This window comes from Rhinoderma darwinii, chromosome 2 (genome assembly GCF_050947455.1).
Source record: "Rhinoderma darwinii isolate aRhiDar2 chromosome 2, aRhiDar2.hap1, whole genome shotgun sequence".
NCBI lineage: Eukaryota > Metazoa > Chordata > Amphibia > Anura > Rhinodermatidae > Rhinoderma > Rhinoderma darwinii.
This window is the reverse complement of record NC_134688.1, coordinates 110,267,662-110,285,083: the sequence shown is the minus strand read 5'-3', so window position 1 is coordinate 110,285,083 and position 17,422 is coordinate 110,267,662. Positions and strand designations below refer to the sequence as shown.

Below are 17,422 nucleotides of genomic sequence, written 5' to 3'. Positions count from 1 at the left end.
TGAGAAAAGACATTCCGTGGAATGTCTATTCACTGTCTAAAACGTCGGTATTGTTAATGTGTAAGTAGAAGACAGCACATAAGGATCTAGCAGGATCCCTATGCGCTGAGTAAATGAATGGAGAGGAGTGCAGGACGCCGATTGGTCAGCGTCATACACTCCTCTGTACAACGCCCACTTCGTCTAAAGTAAAAATACGCCCAGTTGGGTATTAAGCATGTCATTAGCATAAATCTAAAAATCGCTAATAAAGTGGTGAAAACAGATAGTTTTTTTAAATAAAAAGCATTACTGTCACCTACATTACAGCGCCCATCTCCTTATATGGGACATAGGCCACTTATAATGTGGTGACAGAGCCTCTAAGTCAAAATTTGGGTGATGCTATTAGATATATGCAAAAGAATGAGCGACATCACATCCGTGACATCCGTACTTGCGTCAGCTGCACGCGATCAGAATAAGGAATTACATTTAAAATCTATTTGAAAACAAATTGGAATTCATGGCGAGGGGCTTCATTTTATACACCTGTGGAAATGGGACTGAACAAAATACCTGAATTCAATTATTAAGGTATGACCCAATACGCTTGTCTATATAACGTACCTGCGGATGAACATTTGAGCAGTAGGGCTCACCAAAGCATTGTGGCTGACCAAGTTTATCCCTTCATGGCATACTTAAATGGCAACCCCGAGAAGCTATCCAGTCTGCATAGGCCAATATTCCAGCAGAACAAATGCAGCACCTAGTGGAAACTGTGTCACAATGAATTGTTGTGGTTCTAAAGGCCAAAAGAAATTCAAAACGCTACTAGATAGGAGTCTCTTAAAAAAAAATAAAAAAAAATAAAATGTTTCAATGCTTGGAGAATCTAAGTTATGAGGAAAGATTAAAAGAACTAAACCTATTTATCCTTGAAAAAAGACGACTAAGGGGGGACATGATTAACTTATATAAATATATGAATGGCACATACAAAAAATATGGCAAAATCCTGTTCCATGTAAAACCCCCTCAAAAAACAAGTGGGCACTCCCTCCGTCTGGAGAAAGAAAGATTCAACCTGCAGAGGCGACAAGGCTTCTTTACTGTGAGAACTGTGAATCTATGGAATAGCCTACCGCAGGAGCTGGTCACAGCAGGGACAGTAAATGGCTTTAAAAAAGGCTTAGATAATTTCCTAGAACAATAAAATATTAGCTCCGATGTGTAGAAATTTTTTACTTCCCCTTTCCCATCCCTTGGTTGAACTTGATGGACATGTGTCTTTTTTCAACCGTACAAACTATGTAACTATGTAACTATAAGCTTACAGGCTACAAGATTTCTTTGGTGCTGCTTTTGATATTGAGACCACGTTGTAATCATTGAGGCGGAGGAGTTTTTTTTTCCCCCGGGTGAATTTTAGCCGCTCGCGGGGGAGGGGGGGCGCGACATATCCTTTCTTTCCGCGGTTCTGCCTCTGAGCGAACATTGTTTTTTTTTTTTTAAATCAATGGGAGGCAGGACAAATCATTTTTCACAGCGTCTTTTGGCGAAAAACTTTTCAGAGAAAATTAAATTAATTTTGATGCAGATTTGCTCTGCCTGCAAAATACTGTGTGAACAGGGCCTTAGATGAAGAATAAAATATCTAAAAAATAAAATAATAATAATAATATTAATAATAGCAAAGTGATCTATAGCAATGGCACTTTTCTTCAAAGAAAAAAACATAACTTTGGAGGAGCGGAAGGTGTACATAACTTTCAATTGCTGGACAACCCCTATGCACCAGATTATTCCTTTTATAACATTTAGTTTCATGCAAATGAATAAAATCAATAAGGAGTTAAAACTCAAGCTTTAGCCAACCGTGTTCATCTAGATATGTTTGAAGTCTGTTCACCAGGTCGCTCTTGTTTCCCTTCACGTCCAAGCCACGGGCCAGGCATTCTTGCTTGAGTTCTGCTAGCTGCAATAACAAAAACAATTGGAAAATGTAAAAAAAAATAATAAAAAAAAAAGTACAAAATATCACAGTAATTGGAATACTACAACGGTTTGACCAATCTCCGGAACAAAGTAATACATTTTTACTAATGGTGTCCAACTATCTTGGTTAAAAACGGGAGAATATCACAGCACCGGAGAAAAAAAAAGAAAAAAATACCGGGTGCAGGCCCCACTGAGATTTGATCCAAAGTCCCTTGGGTTAGATCTGCCCGTTTCAAGCCACTTTGTGACGGCTGTCAGTGACCTTAAATTTTGGGTCATTGACCATATACCTGTCCATAGGAGGGGAGGAGATTGGACAGCTAAACTTAAATGTAAATCGCCTAATTGCTTGAACCTAGAGTTTAACCCCTTCCCGCTCCTGGACGTACTATTCGGTCATGGTAACTGTATCGTTCACACTCCATGACCGCATAGTACGTCCTGCATTAATCACAGCGGCACTCGCGCCCTGTGCGTTCATGAGCTGTGATCGCTGTTGTTTCCGACAGCAGGCTACCAAAGCTCAATGTGCCGGGACCTAGACAGCGAGTAACTAACCAACAGCGGTGATTGGTCTCTTCACTTCCTCTCCCTGACATCACATCCTGTTGCAACTGCCCTGAACGTCGTCTCTGTTGGAGTTAACGAGGCGTTCAGAGCGGCTGTGAGCAGAGAGTGATGAGAAAGATAGTGAAAAAAAAAATACCAAAAGCACTTTTTTTGCTTCCCACCTCCACATCCACTACCCTCTCCTGTTCCCTTCCTCCTTGTGTTCCCCCCACGTTTTTGGTCAGTGATCCCCTATCACTGACCACTTCTCAGTCTTCAGTACCATATTTATTGGTCCCTGAAGATTTCTTTCCTTTTTTTTCTATATAAAATATATTTTAAATTAGGGTTAGTTCGTGTCAGAGAACAGTCAAGCGTAGTTAGGTTTAGCATTAGGGATCCATCACCGTAGTTAGGTATAGCGTCAGGGAAGTTCACATAACACCTAGTTAGGTTTAGCATCAGGCACCCATCACCATAGTTAGGTTTAGCATCAGGTACGTTCGGAATAATCTAGATAGGTTTAGTATCAGGGAATCGTCGCTGTAGTTATGTTTAGCGTTCGGGAAGTTCACAAAATCTAGTTAGGTTTAGTGTTAGGAACCCTCGCCCTAGATAGTTTTACTGTCAGGGAAGTCCACTTGTTCTCTAAAAAGAAAAAAAACACGCTTTTGTGCTAGTTTAGGTAGGAGCCTATTGCTCCCAGTTAGGGAATTTTTATTTGCTGTATATACAGTTTGTACGTGTCTAAGCACAACAAACGTGTCCCAAGGGACATTTACTGCCGAAGAGGCGTGTTCATTTCTTGCCTCCGACACAGACTCGTCTGATGGGGAGACTGTTTTATTTGTCGACCTCCTTATCCAGTGATGAAGAGGGACCCCCTAGGAGATGCCCCAGGATCACCACCCCAGTTGAAACCCTTGAGAGAAGTGACCCCGCAACAATTGATACCCCCGTTCGAAGTGACCCCATTTGGACACCCACACTAGGGATGCACAATGCATTGAAACTTGGATACTGTTTCGACACCGTGCATCCTCAAACAGTTAGATAACGTTATTTCATATATTTCGATACTAAGCTGTGCGGCCGCACGGCTTAGTATAGTAATACATGAACGTATTTGAGCGGGGCTGCGGCTGTGTAATACAGCCATTGCCCCGCTCCCAAGTACTGACATGTGCGCGCCGTCAGGATGATGCAATGCCGCCGGCGCTGCACTAATGAGTGGTGGCACTAAAGACAGAACATGGCGGGCGCACTGCAAAACACCCCCATGTTCTGTCTCCAGTGCCTGAACTGCCACTCATTAGTGCAGCGACAGCCGCATCTCCTCATGCTGACCGCGCGCGCACTTATTGTCAGGAGCGGGGCAATGACTGTATTACAAAGCCACAGCCCTGCTCTATAACGGCGGAGATCAGAGAAACCTCATCTCCACCGCTATTGCCCTGAATAGTGCGATCACAGCTGACCGCAGCATTCAGGGGAAAATGAGAAGAGGGGGGATGCCCCTTGGATCGCATCACAGGAATCCCTGTGACGAGATTGAGGGACATACCATATATGGGCAAACAGCCCAGGGTCTATTGAAGGACCCCAGGGCTGTCTTACCATATTTCCTGTTAGGGAATACTGAAGTATGTCCGAACAACTGCCTGTGTACTATCCGTACATAGGCTAATGTACTGGCTAGACATAAATAAAATAAAAACAGCTTTCTTTCACGAATTGTGAGGCACAAGGTGTGATGAATTTAACCTCCATGTGCCTCACATTAATAGTAATTAACCCCATCATGTACCTTACACATTAACCCATTATGACTGAGAAACATGATGGGGTTAATTACTATTAATGTGAGGCACATTCAAAATCGCTGGTTGAAGTCCCCTAGGGGGATTAATAAAAAAAAAAAAAGTAAAAATGAGTTAAAGTTTTTTTTGGGTGTAAAAAAATAAAATATATATATATATATATATATATATATATATATATATATATATATTAAAAGTTTCCCCATTTTCCCCCTAGAGCATAGTAAAAAACAATCAACATAATTGGTATCGCCACGTCCGTAAAAGTCTGAACTATTACAATATATCATTATTTAACCCGCACAGTGAACGCCGTAAAAAAATAAATAAATGTAAACGCCAGAATCAATTTTTTGGTCACCTCATCTCCCACAAAAAATATGAAAATAAAAAAAAAGTGATCAAACAGTCACATGTACACCAAAATGGTATTATTAAAAACAGCTTATCCCGCAAAAAATAAGCCCTCATACCACTTCAATCGATGCAAAAATAAAAAAAAGTTATGACTCTCGAAATTTGGCGACACAAAATACATTCTTTTTTACACCTTTTTTTACTTGTAAAAGTAGTACAATATAGAAAAAACAATATATATTTGGTATCGCCGTAATCATATTGACTCACAGAATAAATTTAACATGTTTTAATTGCACAGTGAATTCCGTAAAAACGGCACGCAAAAAACCATGGAGGAATCGCTGTTTTTTTTTTCATTTTTTACCCCACAAATAATTTTTTTACTGTTTCCTAGTACATTATATGGCAAAATAAATGGTGCTACGAAAAACTACAACTCGTCCCGCAAATATCAAGCCCTCATTAGGACTATAAAGACATTATGGCTTAAGGTGGGGAGGAAAAAACGAAAATGAAAATCTGAAAAAGGGCTGCGGCGGGAAGGGGTTAAAGAGGCTCTGTCACCACATTAGAAGTGCCCTATCTTGTATATAATGTGATCGGCGCTGTAATGTAGATTACAGCAGTGTTTTCTCTTTAGAAAAACTATCATTTTTGACGGAGTTATGACCTATATTTGCTTTATGCTAATGAGTTTCTTAATGGACAACTGGGCGTGTTTTACTTTTTTGAACAAGTGGGCGTTGTGGAGAGAAGTGTAGTGCCAGGAGGAGGGGTTTGAATCTTCAAACCTCATCCCCTGTGTGCCGCCATTTTCTGAGCGTCAGTGTAGGAGGATTAGATACAGTGCCAATAGAACGACTCCTGTATGCTTGGTATACATAGGTGACTTTGGGGCATGATACTACCTGTTGCTTATTGATTGCCACTCATATCAGTACATCCCACATCTCCCATCATTACCCTCCTTCCATTCCCCTCTCCCCCCCCCCCATCCTTTGTCAACTCCCTCTCCCCCCTGCCCAGTCATCCCCCCCTCTATCCCCATCAAACTCCCTCCTCTCACACACCTCTCCCCTCACACCCTCCCTCTCTTTCCTGCATTTCAGTGTATTAAAGAGGCTCTGTCACCAGATTCTGAAATCCCTATCTCCTATTGCATGTGATCGGCGCTGCAATGTAGATAACAGTAACGTTTCGTTTTTTAAAAAATGTTCATTTTTGGCCAAGTTATGAGCTATTTTATATATATGCAAATGAGGTTTGAAATGGACAACTGGGCGTTTTTTTTTTCGTTATGTCCAACTGGGCATGTATTGTGTTTTTAACTGGGCGTGTTTACGTGTATGACGCTGACCAATCAGTGACCAGTCAGCATCATACACTCTTCTACATTCATTTACACAGCAGCGATGTGCAGCCACATAAACAGAGATGAACGTTAATCAAGTGTCCTGATAATGAATACACATGATCATCCAGCCTGCACGTCATGTGTATTCAGAATCCTGACACTTCTGACTCTTTTCTTTGAGATTTCTAGCAAGGGAAACGAAATCTCGCGAGATTACGGAGGTAATTATCCAATTTCAAGATAAACTTTTCTAAATCAGAAGCACTGAACATTTCCCTTCCTCCCCACCTCTTCACGACCTTGAAACATTCTTTTTGTTTTAAAGAGGCTCTGTCACCAGATTTTGCAACCCCTATCTGCTATTGCAACAGATAGGCGCTGCAATGTAGATTACAGTAACGTTTTTATTTTTAAAAAACGAGCATTTTTGGCCAAGTTATGACCATTTTCGTATTTATGCAAATGAGGCTTGCAAAAGTACAACTGGGCGTGTTGAAAAGTAAAAGTACAACTGGGCGTGTATTATGTGCGTACATCGGGGCGTGTTTACTACTTTTACTAGCTGGGCGTTGTGTATAGAAGTGTCATCCACTTCTCTTCAGAACGCCCAGCTTCTGGCAGTGCAGACACAGCCGTGTTCTCCAGAGATCACGCTGTGTCGTCACTCACAGGTCCTGCATCGTGTCGGCACCATAGGCTACAGATGATTCTGCAGCAGCATCGGCGTTTGCAGGTAAGTCGATGTAGCTACTTACCTGCAAATGCTGATGCTGCTGCAGAATCAACTGTAGCCTCTGGTGCCGACACGATGCAGGACCTGTGAGTGACGTCACAGTGCTGCACTGCCAGAAGCTGGGCGTTCTGAAGAGAAGTGGATGACACTTCTATACACAACGCCCAGCTAGTAATAGTAGTAAACACGCCCCGATGTACGCACATAATACACGCCCAGTTGTACTTTTACTTTTCAACACGCCCAGTTGTACTTTTGCAAGCCTCATTTGCATAAATACTAAAATGGTCATAACTTGGCCAAAAATGCTCGTTTTTAAAAAATAAAAACGTTACTGTAATCTACATTGCAGCGCCTATCTGCTGCAATAGCAGATAGGGGCTGCAAAATCTGATGACAGAGCCTCTTTAAGTCGAATCCGGTAGCCTTGAAATACCTTGGTGCCCGCATTTCACCAGACCTGAAGGATCTCTATCGATTGAACTTCCCTCCCCTCCTCGCTGACATTAAGACGGACTGCGCCAGGTGGTCTAAAGGCACTTTTACATGGATGGGCCGGTGCACTATCTTCAAAATGAACGCGCTTCCAAGAATCCTCGATCTTTTCCAGACCCTTCCCATAGCCATTCCTATGCCATTCTTTAAAGCGGTCAATTCTCTACAGATTACCTTCGTTTGGAGTGGTAAAACTCCTCGACTCTCACGCGCACTTCTTTGTCGGACTAGGGAATCAGGAGTGCTGGCACTTCCCGACGTCTGCTCTTATTATATTGCATCTCAACTTTCTCGGGTAGTTGACTGGTGCAGACATGCGGTTTTTAAACCTTGGGTGGGCCTGGAGCAGTGTTTCTCATCTACGCCCCTGATGGTTGTCCCTTGGCTGCACCGTAGCTAACTTAAACATCTACGTCATCATCCCACTATTGGCCCAACACTGGTCCCAGACCTCCCCCATTAGGACATTGGCGGTCCCTTCAACTCAGACACTTTTGCTCTTCTATCTCACCTCCTGCTTCCTATCAAATGGACAGGTCTCCTCTGGAGGACCTTTGTGCTGGCTCTGACTTGGCTAGGCACACATTGTCCACAATCTACAAACTTCTTATAGACACCCCCTGATCTACCCTTCCCCGCCTATCTTTCTAAATGGGAGGTTGACCTGGATATCTCCTTCTCTCTCACACAAAGCAAACGTATTCTCACTATGGCCCACAAAACCTCGATTAGCTCACGATATCAAGAAGCGGGCTTCAAATTGCTGTCTCGCTGGTATAGGACCCCAGCCCGTTTACACCACATCTTCCCTACAGCATCCCCGCTGTGCTGGAGATGTGGGCAGGAAAATGGTACCCTCCTCCACACCTTTTGGTCATGCACCCTTCTTAACCCATTCTGGGAAGGCGTCAAACGGGTGATAATTGAGGTCACAGGCAAATACCTCAAAACCTTAAGCGGGTTCGGTGATGCCATATATGTGGGCGCAAACTGCAGCTTGGGCACGCGGCTGGGCTCAGAAGGGAGGGAGCACCATTTTGCTTTTGGAGCGCAGATTTTGCTTGGTAGTAGTTCTGTTTGGGGTTTTGCTGGTATTTCAGTTTATGATACGGGGGTATGTGTAATTTGTGTGGAGTACATCAGGGCATAATAAGAGGGTATAATAATGGGGTAAATAAATAATATTTCAAAGATATGTGTCGCACTGACAAATGTCGTCCGATCTTATCCGCTTTTGAAACACTCTGCACATTTTGCATCGTCATTCTGAAAGCCAGGACTTTATTTTTTTCACCACCGGAGCCGTGCGAGGGGGGACAACCTGTCGTTTTCATTGGTACCATTTTGGGGTACATGTGATTTTTTCTTATCACTTTTTATTACATTTTTTTGCAATCCTGACCAAAAATCAGGAATTCTGACAACGTTTTTTAGTTTATTTTTTTGCAGCGTTCACCGTACGCTATAAATGAAATTTTTACTTTATTCTGCGAGTTGTTACGATTATGGCGATACCATATGTATATAGGTTTTGATTCCTTTTTTTAGCGTTTGCACAATAAAATCACTTATTTATAAAAATAAAAAAAAACTTCTGTGTTACCATATTCTGAGAGCCATCATTTTTTTTTATTTTCTAGTCAAAAAAGCTGTGTAAGGGCTTGTTTTTTGCGGGACAGGTTGTAGTTTTTATCGGTACTATGTTTGGGTACATGTGACTTTTTGATCACTTTTAATTTTGGGAGGGGTGGTGACCAAAAAAATAGCGATGCGGTCGTAGTTTTTTATTAATGTTTTTTGGGGTGTTCATCGTGCGGGAAAAACAACATTGTTTTATAGTTGGGGTCGTTACGAACGCGGTGATACCTGATGTGTACTTTAACGTGTTCATTTTTTTCCTATAATAAAAGTTTTATTATAGGGAAAAAAAAGCATTTTGTGTTTATATAACCACTCATTTTTACACTTTTTTTTTTATTTTTTAAAAACATTACTTATTTTTACTTGTCCCACTAGGTGACTACGAGACTTGCAGCTTTGATCGCTGCTAGAATGCATTACACTACACACGTAGTGTAATGTACTCTAAGGGTATGTTCACAGGCAAATGTAAAATAAGTCTGAAATTACGGAGCAGTTTTCAGGCGAAAACCGCTCCTGAATTTCAGACGTTTTTGCAAGTGCACGCGTTTTTCACGGCGTCAATTATGGACGTAATTGGAGCGGTTTTTCAATGGAGTCAATGAAAAACTGCTCCAATTACGTCCCAAGAAGTGACATGCACTTCGAGGCGGCCGTCTTTTTACGTAAAAAAAAAAAAAAAAAAAGCCTGTCTGCACAGAACACCGTAAGACCCATTGAATTCAATGGGCAGATGTTTGCCGACGGTTTGGAGCAGTTTTTCTCGGACGTAATTCCAGGAGAAAAACTCCTGAATTACGTCCGTAAATAGAGCGTGTGAACATACCCTAACTGTCATTGTGACATAACTGCCACACTGACAGAAAGCCGAGGAGGACCGGCCGGAGGCTGCTCCTCCAATGCTTCCGTACATGGCAACTCGGAGGCCATTGTCTAGCCTCCGATTGCCGCAACAAGCATCGGCAGCCCCCACAATCACTTAGTGGGGGCTGCCGATGTGCTTCAAACCACTTAAATACGGCGACAGCAATCCGTCGCCGCATTTAAGGGGTTAATTGCCGAAAGCAGCGGCGATGGTCCGCTGACCGGCAAGACTGATGTGTCAGCTGTCTAGGACAGCTGTCAGCGTGGGCTTGTCACTGTGTTTACAGTCACAGTTTGAAATACTGACAAAAATTACCGTCATGGTGCGCGATCTAGCAGCCGACCATGACGTTCATTTTAGTCATAGGTCGGGAAAGGGTTAAGGACGCAGCCTTGTTTCGGCCTTAAGGCTCAGAGCCCATTTTTGAAATCTGACATTTCACTTTATGTAGTAATAACTTCGGAATGCTTAAACCTACCCAAGCGATTCTGAGAATGTTTTCTCCTAACACATTGGGCTTCATGTTTGTGGTAAAATTTGGTCGATATATTCAGTGTTTGAAAATTTTTAGGTACATACAACTTTTTAATCTCTTTTTATTCAATTTTTTGGGAGGTGAAGTGACCAAACAATTGTGATGCTGGTATGGTTTATTGTTATTTTCTTTTATGGCGTTAACCGCGCGGGATAAATAACTAAATAATTTTGTAGGTCATGCTGTTACAGACGCGGCGATACCAATTATGTATGGTTTGTTTGTTTATTTATTTATTTTTATTAATAATAAAGGACTGATAAGGGAAAAAGGGGGATTTTTACTTTTAAAACTTTTATTTTCACGCAACTTTTTTTTACTTTATTACTTTGTCCCACTAGGGGGACATGGGGGCAGGAGGCCCTGATAGCAATTCTAATACACTGCACTACACGCGTAGTGCAGTGTATTAGAGCTGTCAGCTACTCACTGACAGCCAGCATAGTGGGTCCTGACTTTGTCAGGACCCACTAGGCTTCCGTAGATGGCATAGCCGGACGCCATTATTAGACGTCCGGTTGCCATAGCAATCATTACTGCCCGCTATCATGTAGTGGGCCGTCGATGGAGGTTTAACGCATAAGAAGCCGCAATCGCTATTGAACGCAGCTTTTAAGTGGTTAACCAGCGGGGACACAGTGATCGGTCCCCGCGATAGGAGCTGCGGCAACTGCTGTACGAGACAGCAGCTGTCACAGCTCCTGCATGTGTCGGGAAGACAGCCGAAAAGGCCGTTACACCCGTGACGTACTATTAGGTCATGGAGCGCGAACGGTACAGTTACCATGACCAAATCGTATGTCCAGGAGTGGGAAGGAGTTAATACAGGATGTGCTTTGGTCTGCATGATTTACTGAACTTCACTTACATCGCTCTGTGACATATTTCCAGGGCTTCTTCCTTTTTTGGAGTCTACATTTTGACCTAGATACACAGTTTAAAGAAGCTCTGTCACCAGTTTATAGATGCCCTATATAAAAAAAAACAAAACTTTTTTTGATCAAGTTATGATCATTTTTAGTTTTATGTCAATTTCTTCTAACTGAACTGGTCATTTTTTTTTACTTTTCACCGTGTGGGCGTTGTAAATTAAAGTGTATGACGCTGACCAATCAGCGTCATACACGTCTCTTCATTTATGCCAAGCTTGTTTCGCTGCACAGCGTAATCTCGCGAGATCACGCTGTGACGGGACTTATTCCCACAGGTCCTTCACCGGAGCCATGGAAGACTGAACAGACATTGCCTCCAGCCGCTGCAGATTCGGATAAACGTCCTGGCACGGCTGGAGGCGATGTCGGTTGACTCTTTCGTCGCTCCGGTGAAGGACCTGTGGAGGAAGTCCTGTCACAGCGTGATCTCGTGAGAACGCTGAGCTGTGAAACCATCTGGGCATGCATGAAGAGAAGTGTATGACGCCGTTTAGTCAGAATCACACACTTTTCTTTACAACGCCCAGTTGATGAAAAGAAAAAAAAAACACCCAGTTGGGCATTTAGAACAAATTCGCATAAAACGAAAAATTATAACTTGGTCAAAAATAAACGCTTAAAAAAAAACAAAAAAAACTACTTATCTACATTAAAGCGCCTATTAGTTTAGGTAGGAGATCAGGCAGTTATAAACTGGTGACAGCCTCTTTAAATACAACATACCAATATAGAGTTCTATGCTTTTCTGTTTCTACATGATGTTATAGGCAGATATGTAATACATATATAGTCAGCAGCGCTATCCTCCCCCTCTAAGATGGCGCCCGGAAGATCGTTGACAAATGTACGCATGCACAAGTGAGATCATTGTGGACTTGTGCCGTAGTTCACAGCAATTGCTGTTTCTTTCGGTAGTGCATGCTTAAAGAGGCTCTGTCACCAGATTTTGCAACCCCTATCTGCTATTGCAGCAGATAGGCGCTGCAATGTAGATTACAGTAACGTTTATTTAAAAAAAAAAACGAGCATTTTTGGCCAAGTTATGACCATTTTTGTAGTTATGCAAATGAGGCTTGCAAAAGTCCAAGTGGGTGTGTTTAAAAGTAAAAGTCCAAGTGGGCGTGTATTAGGTGCGTACATCGGGGCGTTTTTACTACTTTTACTAGCTGGGCGTTCTGACGAGAAGTATCATCCACTTCTCTTCACAACACCCAGCTTCTGGCAGTGCAGATCTGTGACGTCACTCACTTCCTGCCCCAGGTCCTGCATCGTGTCGGCCACATCGGCACCAGAGGCTACAGTTGATTCTGCAGCAGCATCAGCGTTTGCAGGTAAGTAGCTACATCGACTTACCTGCTAACGCCGATGCTGCTGCAGAATCAACTGAAGCCTCTGGTGCTGATGAGTCCTCGCTCGTCTGACACGATGCAGGACCTGTGAGTGACGTCACAGCGTGATCTCTCGAGAACACGCTGTGTCTGCACTGCCAGAAGCTGGGCGTTCTGAAGAGAAGTGGATGATACTTCTATACACAACGCCCAGCTAGTAAAAGTAGTAAAAACGCCCCGATGTATGCAAATACACGCCCACTTGGACTTTTACTTTTAAACACACCCACTTGGACTTTTGCAAGCCTCATTTGCATAACTACAAAAATGGTCATAACTTGGCCAAAAATGCTCGTTTTTTAAAAATAAAAACGTTACTGTAATCTACATTGCAGCGCCTATCTGCTGCAATAGCAGATAGGGGTTGCAAAATCTGGTGACAGAGCCTCTTTAATATCCTCTAGTGCCTAGCTGTAGAAAGACTTGACTGGCATGCACAGTGGAGATCAGGAGATGCCGAGACAGAGTAAGGGTATGTTCACACGGTTAATTTTCAGACCATTTTTAATTAACTAGCGTTTTTTGCGGAATTTTTCACGCCCGTTTTTGGAGCGGTCTTTCTATTGAGTCAATGAAGCGCCGTTTTTTTAAAACGTGAAGTAAAAGACCCCCCATCGGAACACAATGCCATCGAAATCAATGGGCAGATGTTTGTAGGCATTCTGCTTCCGATTTTTCAGCCGTTTTTTTGGGACGTTTACGGCCAGAGAAACAGCTCAAAATAGCCCGTGTGAACATACCCCAACAGGAAGTCCACTTGTTACAATGTTTGTAGCAATGTAACCTGTGTTTTTAACCCACTTTCACTTGGTTAATTAGGCACTTTAGCTACTTGTAAGTATTATTCAGTAGCCTTACATTGCTTATATGCACATATTATATTAATCTGTTTAGCACTTTATATTTATTATGATACCTTTATTTTATTACATGTGTTGCATGATATTTTACACTTTGGAATTTATTATGTCATTATCATTTATGACGGAGTCCTTCTAAACTGTTTGTGTGTTATGTTCACATGCTTGAAAAAGGTCCAATTGGACAGAAACGTTGCATTGGTGGGTAAATTAATTCCCCTTTTTTCCTATCTTGGTTGTCTTCTAATGTCCATGACAAGATTGGCAGGAGATGCATTAGACTTTCTCTTCGTTAAAATATTTTTTACATTATATATTTCCACCAAAACTGAACCTGCCATAAAAGTCGCAGTAAAGCTCTGTTCACTTCTGCGTCGGGGTCCCGTTCTGATATTCCGTCGGAGCTTTCCGTCAGAACGAGACTCAGAACAGACACAAACAGAGGTTTCAGTTTCCATCACCATTGACTTCAATGGTGACGGATCCGGTGCCCATGGTTTCCGTTTCTCTCTGTTGTGCACCAGACACGTCATCCGTGTGCTGTCCATGATTCACGCACCCCAGTTGCTAAAGAAATAAGGAAAATAAATAAATAATATAACTTTTCTGCAGACGTAAAAACGCATGACATATGTGCGTAAAAACGCAGATGCGCACCATGCACGGATGCCACATTGAACTGCAGCACTAGAAAACCTCTGCATTTTTTTACGAACGCAAAATGGACACATTCGTCTGAATCTAGCACAACTCTGATCCAGAGAAGACGGATATTTGCTCTAACGCATCAGCTCATGGTTCCAACAGGACAGGTATAAACCACTTTCCCCCTGGTATAGAGTGTCTTCTCACCGACACGCTCTTATGCCAGGGATTGATTCTACATGTTGGAGGTGCAGAACTGAGGAGGGCACCTTTCTCCATACATTCTGGTCATGTAGAGTTCTCTTTCCCTTTCCAGGGATCGTGCAGCAGGCGATCGGTAAAGTAACAATGAAACTTGATCTGGTGCAGTTTCTTCTCCATCATTGCAAAATTTCCTCTACAGCCTAGAAGCATTCCTTGCTCTGGCACCTAGTGATGGCCACTCGGACATTTATTCTTAAACTGTGGAAAAAGAGGGAGCCTTCTTGAATTTCCCATTAGATTTCTAAAGTTAATGATATCATGTTTATGGAATATTTGACAACCTCTGCACACACTTGCGGCAGGTTCTACAGGGCATGGAGAGTTCCTGCAGAATTTGGACTAATGTGGTCTTTTACGGCAGTTAAGCCTACTTGTACTCCATCCTGAGATGATTTTACCCATTACTACTCTTCCTTTCTCTCCTTTATTTATTTTAATTTTTTTTAATTCTTTATTTTCACGACCAAAAAGGTCAAATTTAACGAACAATAGGGATACACATTATACAGAAAACACAAAGTATATAAAAGGCAAAATATATGCGGATTACAACTGATCAGTACAGTAGTCTCACATAAGTGAGTGAGATGATTATTTTCAAATCCATGACAAATGGAGCACGTAACAAAAGATGTAAGACGAGCACAAAAAGGAAAGAGGAGGTGTAGGAGGGGATAAAGGACAAAGAAAGGAATATGCAGGGCTTCCCACTGAGATATAAACCAACGACAAGAGAAAGCCCTACTCAGACTGCTGAACGAGGTCCATCTCTCGAAGAATGTCTTTGTTTGAGTCCATGTTTGGCAGAACTTCGCATGCGAGTCATTAATGGTGGAGGTCAGGTCCTCCATGTGCATGAGGTCGTTGACCCTAGAAATCCAGGAGGGGCAAAGCAGGGGGAAAGGAATTTTTCCATCTTAAATGGAATGAAATGACGGGCTGCCATCACGAAAAAGTGAAGCAAGGAGCGTTTGTAGATATTCACCGGAATGTCGCAGTGATGGAGAAGGAAGAAGGCCGCATCCATAGAAATGCGTCCCAAAAGGAAGCAAGGAGAGAACATGACCAAAAACGTGTGAAGGAGGGTACCATTCTCCACCCCACATCTCCAACACAGGGGAGATACTGTAGGAAAGATGCGGTGCAGGTGAACCGGAGTGCTATACCAGAGCGAAAGAGGTTTGAAACGGGCTTCTTGATTGCGCGAGCTGATCGAGGTCTTGTGAGCCGGAGTGGGGATGCGCAGTTGAAAAGGAAATACCCAAATCAGACTCCCATTTAGAAAGGTAGTCAAAGGAAGGTAGAGCAGGAGGATTCAAAAGGAGGGTGTAGATTGAGGACAACGTGTGTCAAACTAGCTCCGTGCCAACACACAAATCCTCCAGGGGGGTCCTGTCATTTTGATATGAAGAAAGGGGCGATATAGAGGAACAAAAATTGCGAAGTTGAAGAGATCTCCAGTGACCTAAACGCTTGAAGGTCAGGGACCTGAGAAATCTGAGAGAGAGAGACAATCCGTACCATTCAGGAACTGAGATGCTCTGAACTTACCTGAAGCAAACCAGGAACGGAATACTGGATCTTTCAAACCTGAAGAGATGGAGGGATTCCCCAGAATGGGATACATTGGGGAGTGTACAGGGAGTAAAGAGGACCTCACCGAGGAGAGGGAGCAACATATTAGAGTAAGGCCAGTAGTAGGATGCTGGCGAAGAGGTTTAAGTTGATTGCGATCCAACCACGGAATGAACGCAAGCGGAACCGCAGCGAAACTTTGCTCCAAACCCACCCACGGCTTAAAGAGAGCAGGTCTACACCAATCTACTATACGCGACAGATGGGACGCAATATAGTAAGATCTAACATCAGGAAGTGCCAGACCCCCCCCCAACCGCCGATTCCTTAGATCTACACAACAGTGTACGCTTGAGTCTAGGAGAATTACCATTCCAGAAAAAAGTTATTTGTAGAGAGTTGACCGCTTTGAAAAACGACATTGGGACGGCTATTGGAAGAGCCTGGAATAGATATAGTATCCCTGGAAGAACGTTCATTTTGAAAATAGTGCAACGCCCCATCCATGTAAAAGTGCCTTTTGTCCATCTAGCACAGTCCAACTTGATATCAGCAAGAAGAGATGCGAAGTTCAAATTCAATAGTTCCTTCAGGTCAGCTGGAATGCGTACGCCAAGATATTTTAGGGCTACCGAGTTCCATTTAAAACTAAAGGAGTGTTCCAAGGTGAGTAAAAAAGGGGGAGGGGAGGGATATGTTCATTGCTTCCGATTTAGAAAAGTTTCTTTTGAAATTAGATCATTCAGAAAAACGATGGAATTCCTGCATGAGGTTTGGGAGGGAGACGGTCGGGTTGGTCAAGAAAAATAAGAGATCATCTGCATACACTGCAACCTTATCCACTTTAGCACCCACCTCCAGACACAATATCAGAATTTGCTCGAACGTGACGGAGAGAAGGCTTAAAAGTAAGGATAAAAAACAAGGGGGACAGGGGACAATACTGTCTGGTCCCGTTGTGAATTTAAAACCCAGCAGAAAGGATACCGTTCACACGGACTGTAGCAGAAGGGCAGGAATATAGGGACATTATCCAGTCCATCATTTGGGATCTAAGGCCAAGTCGGAGAAGGGTTTCTTCCATGCATGTCCAATTGACTCTGTCAAATGCTTTTTCAGCATCTGTGGACAAGAGCATGAGTGGTAGATATCTTGGCCTTGTGGATAAGGTTAATTGCCTTTGTAGTGTTGTTACGGGCCTCTCTGCCAACATAAAACCCGCCTGGTCAGTGTGAACGATATCCCCCAACAACGGAGCCAGAATCTTTGAAAACAGCTTTACGTCTGTGTTAAGGAGAGAGATCGGGCTATAACTTGCACATTGTGTGGTGTCCTTCCTGGGCTTAGGAATCACTGCGATATATGCCCTAAGCGCATCAGGTGGGATGGGAGATGGGGTGGAAAAGGAGTTGAAGGAAGATAA

General features: G+C 42.8%; 1 protein-coding gene across 4 annotated transcripts in view; it reads right to left on the bottom strand.

Moving 5' to 3' along the window:
• SARNP (SAP domain containing ribonucleoprotein) overlaps positions 1-17,422 on the bottom strand; it is a 133,103-nt gene that overhangs the window by 100,065 nt on the left and 15,616 nt on the right. For all 4 annotated transcript variants that reach the window (XM_075852106.1, XM_075852107.1, XM_075852105.1 and 1 more), the window contains exon 2: positions 1,861-1,960. In XM_075852106.1, the coding sequence (XP_075708221.1) occupies positions 1,861-1,960 (100 nt within the window). The remainder of the gene's footprint in view (positions 1-1,860; positions 1,961-17,422) is intronic.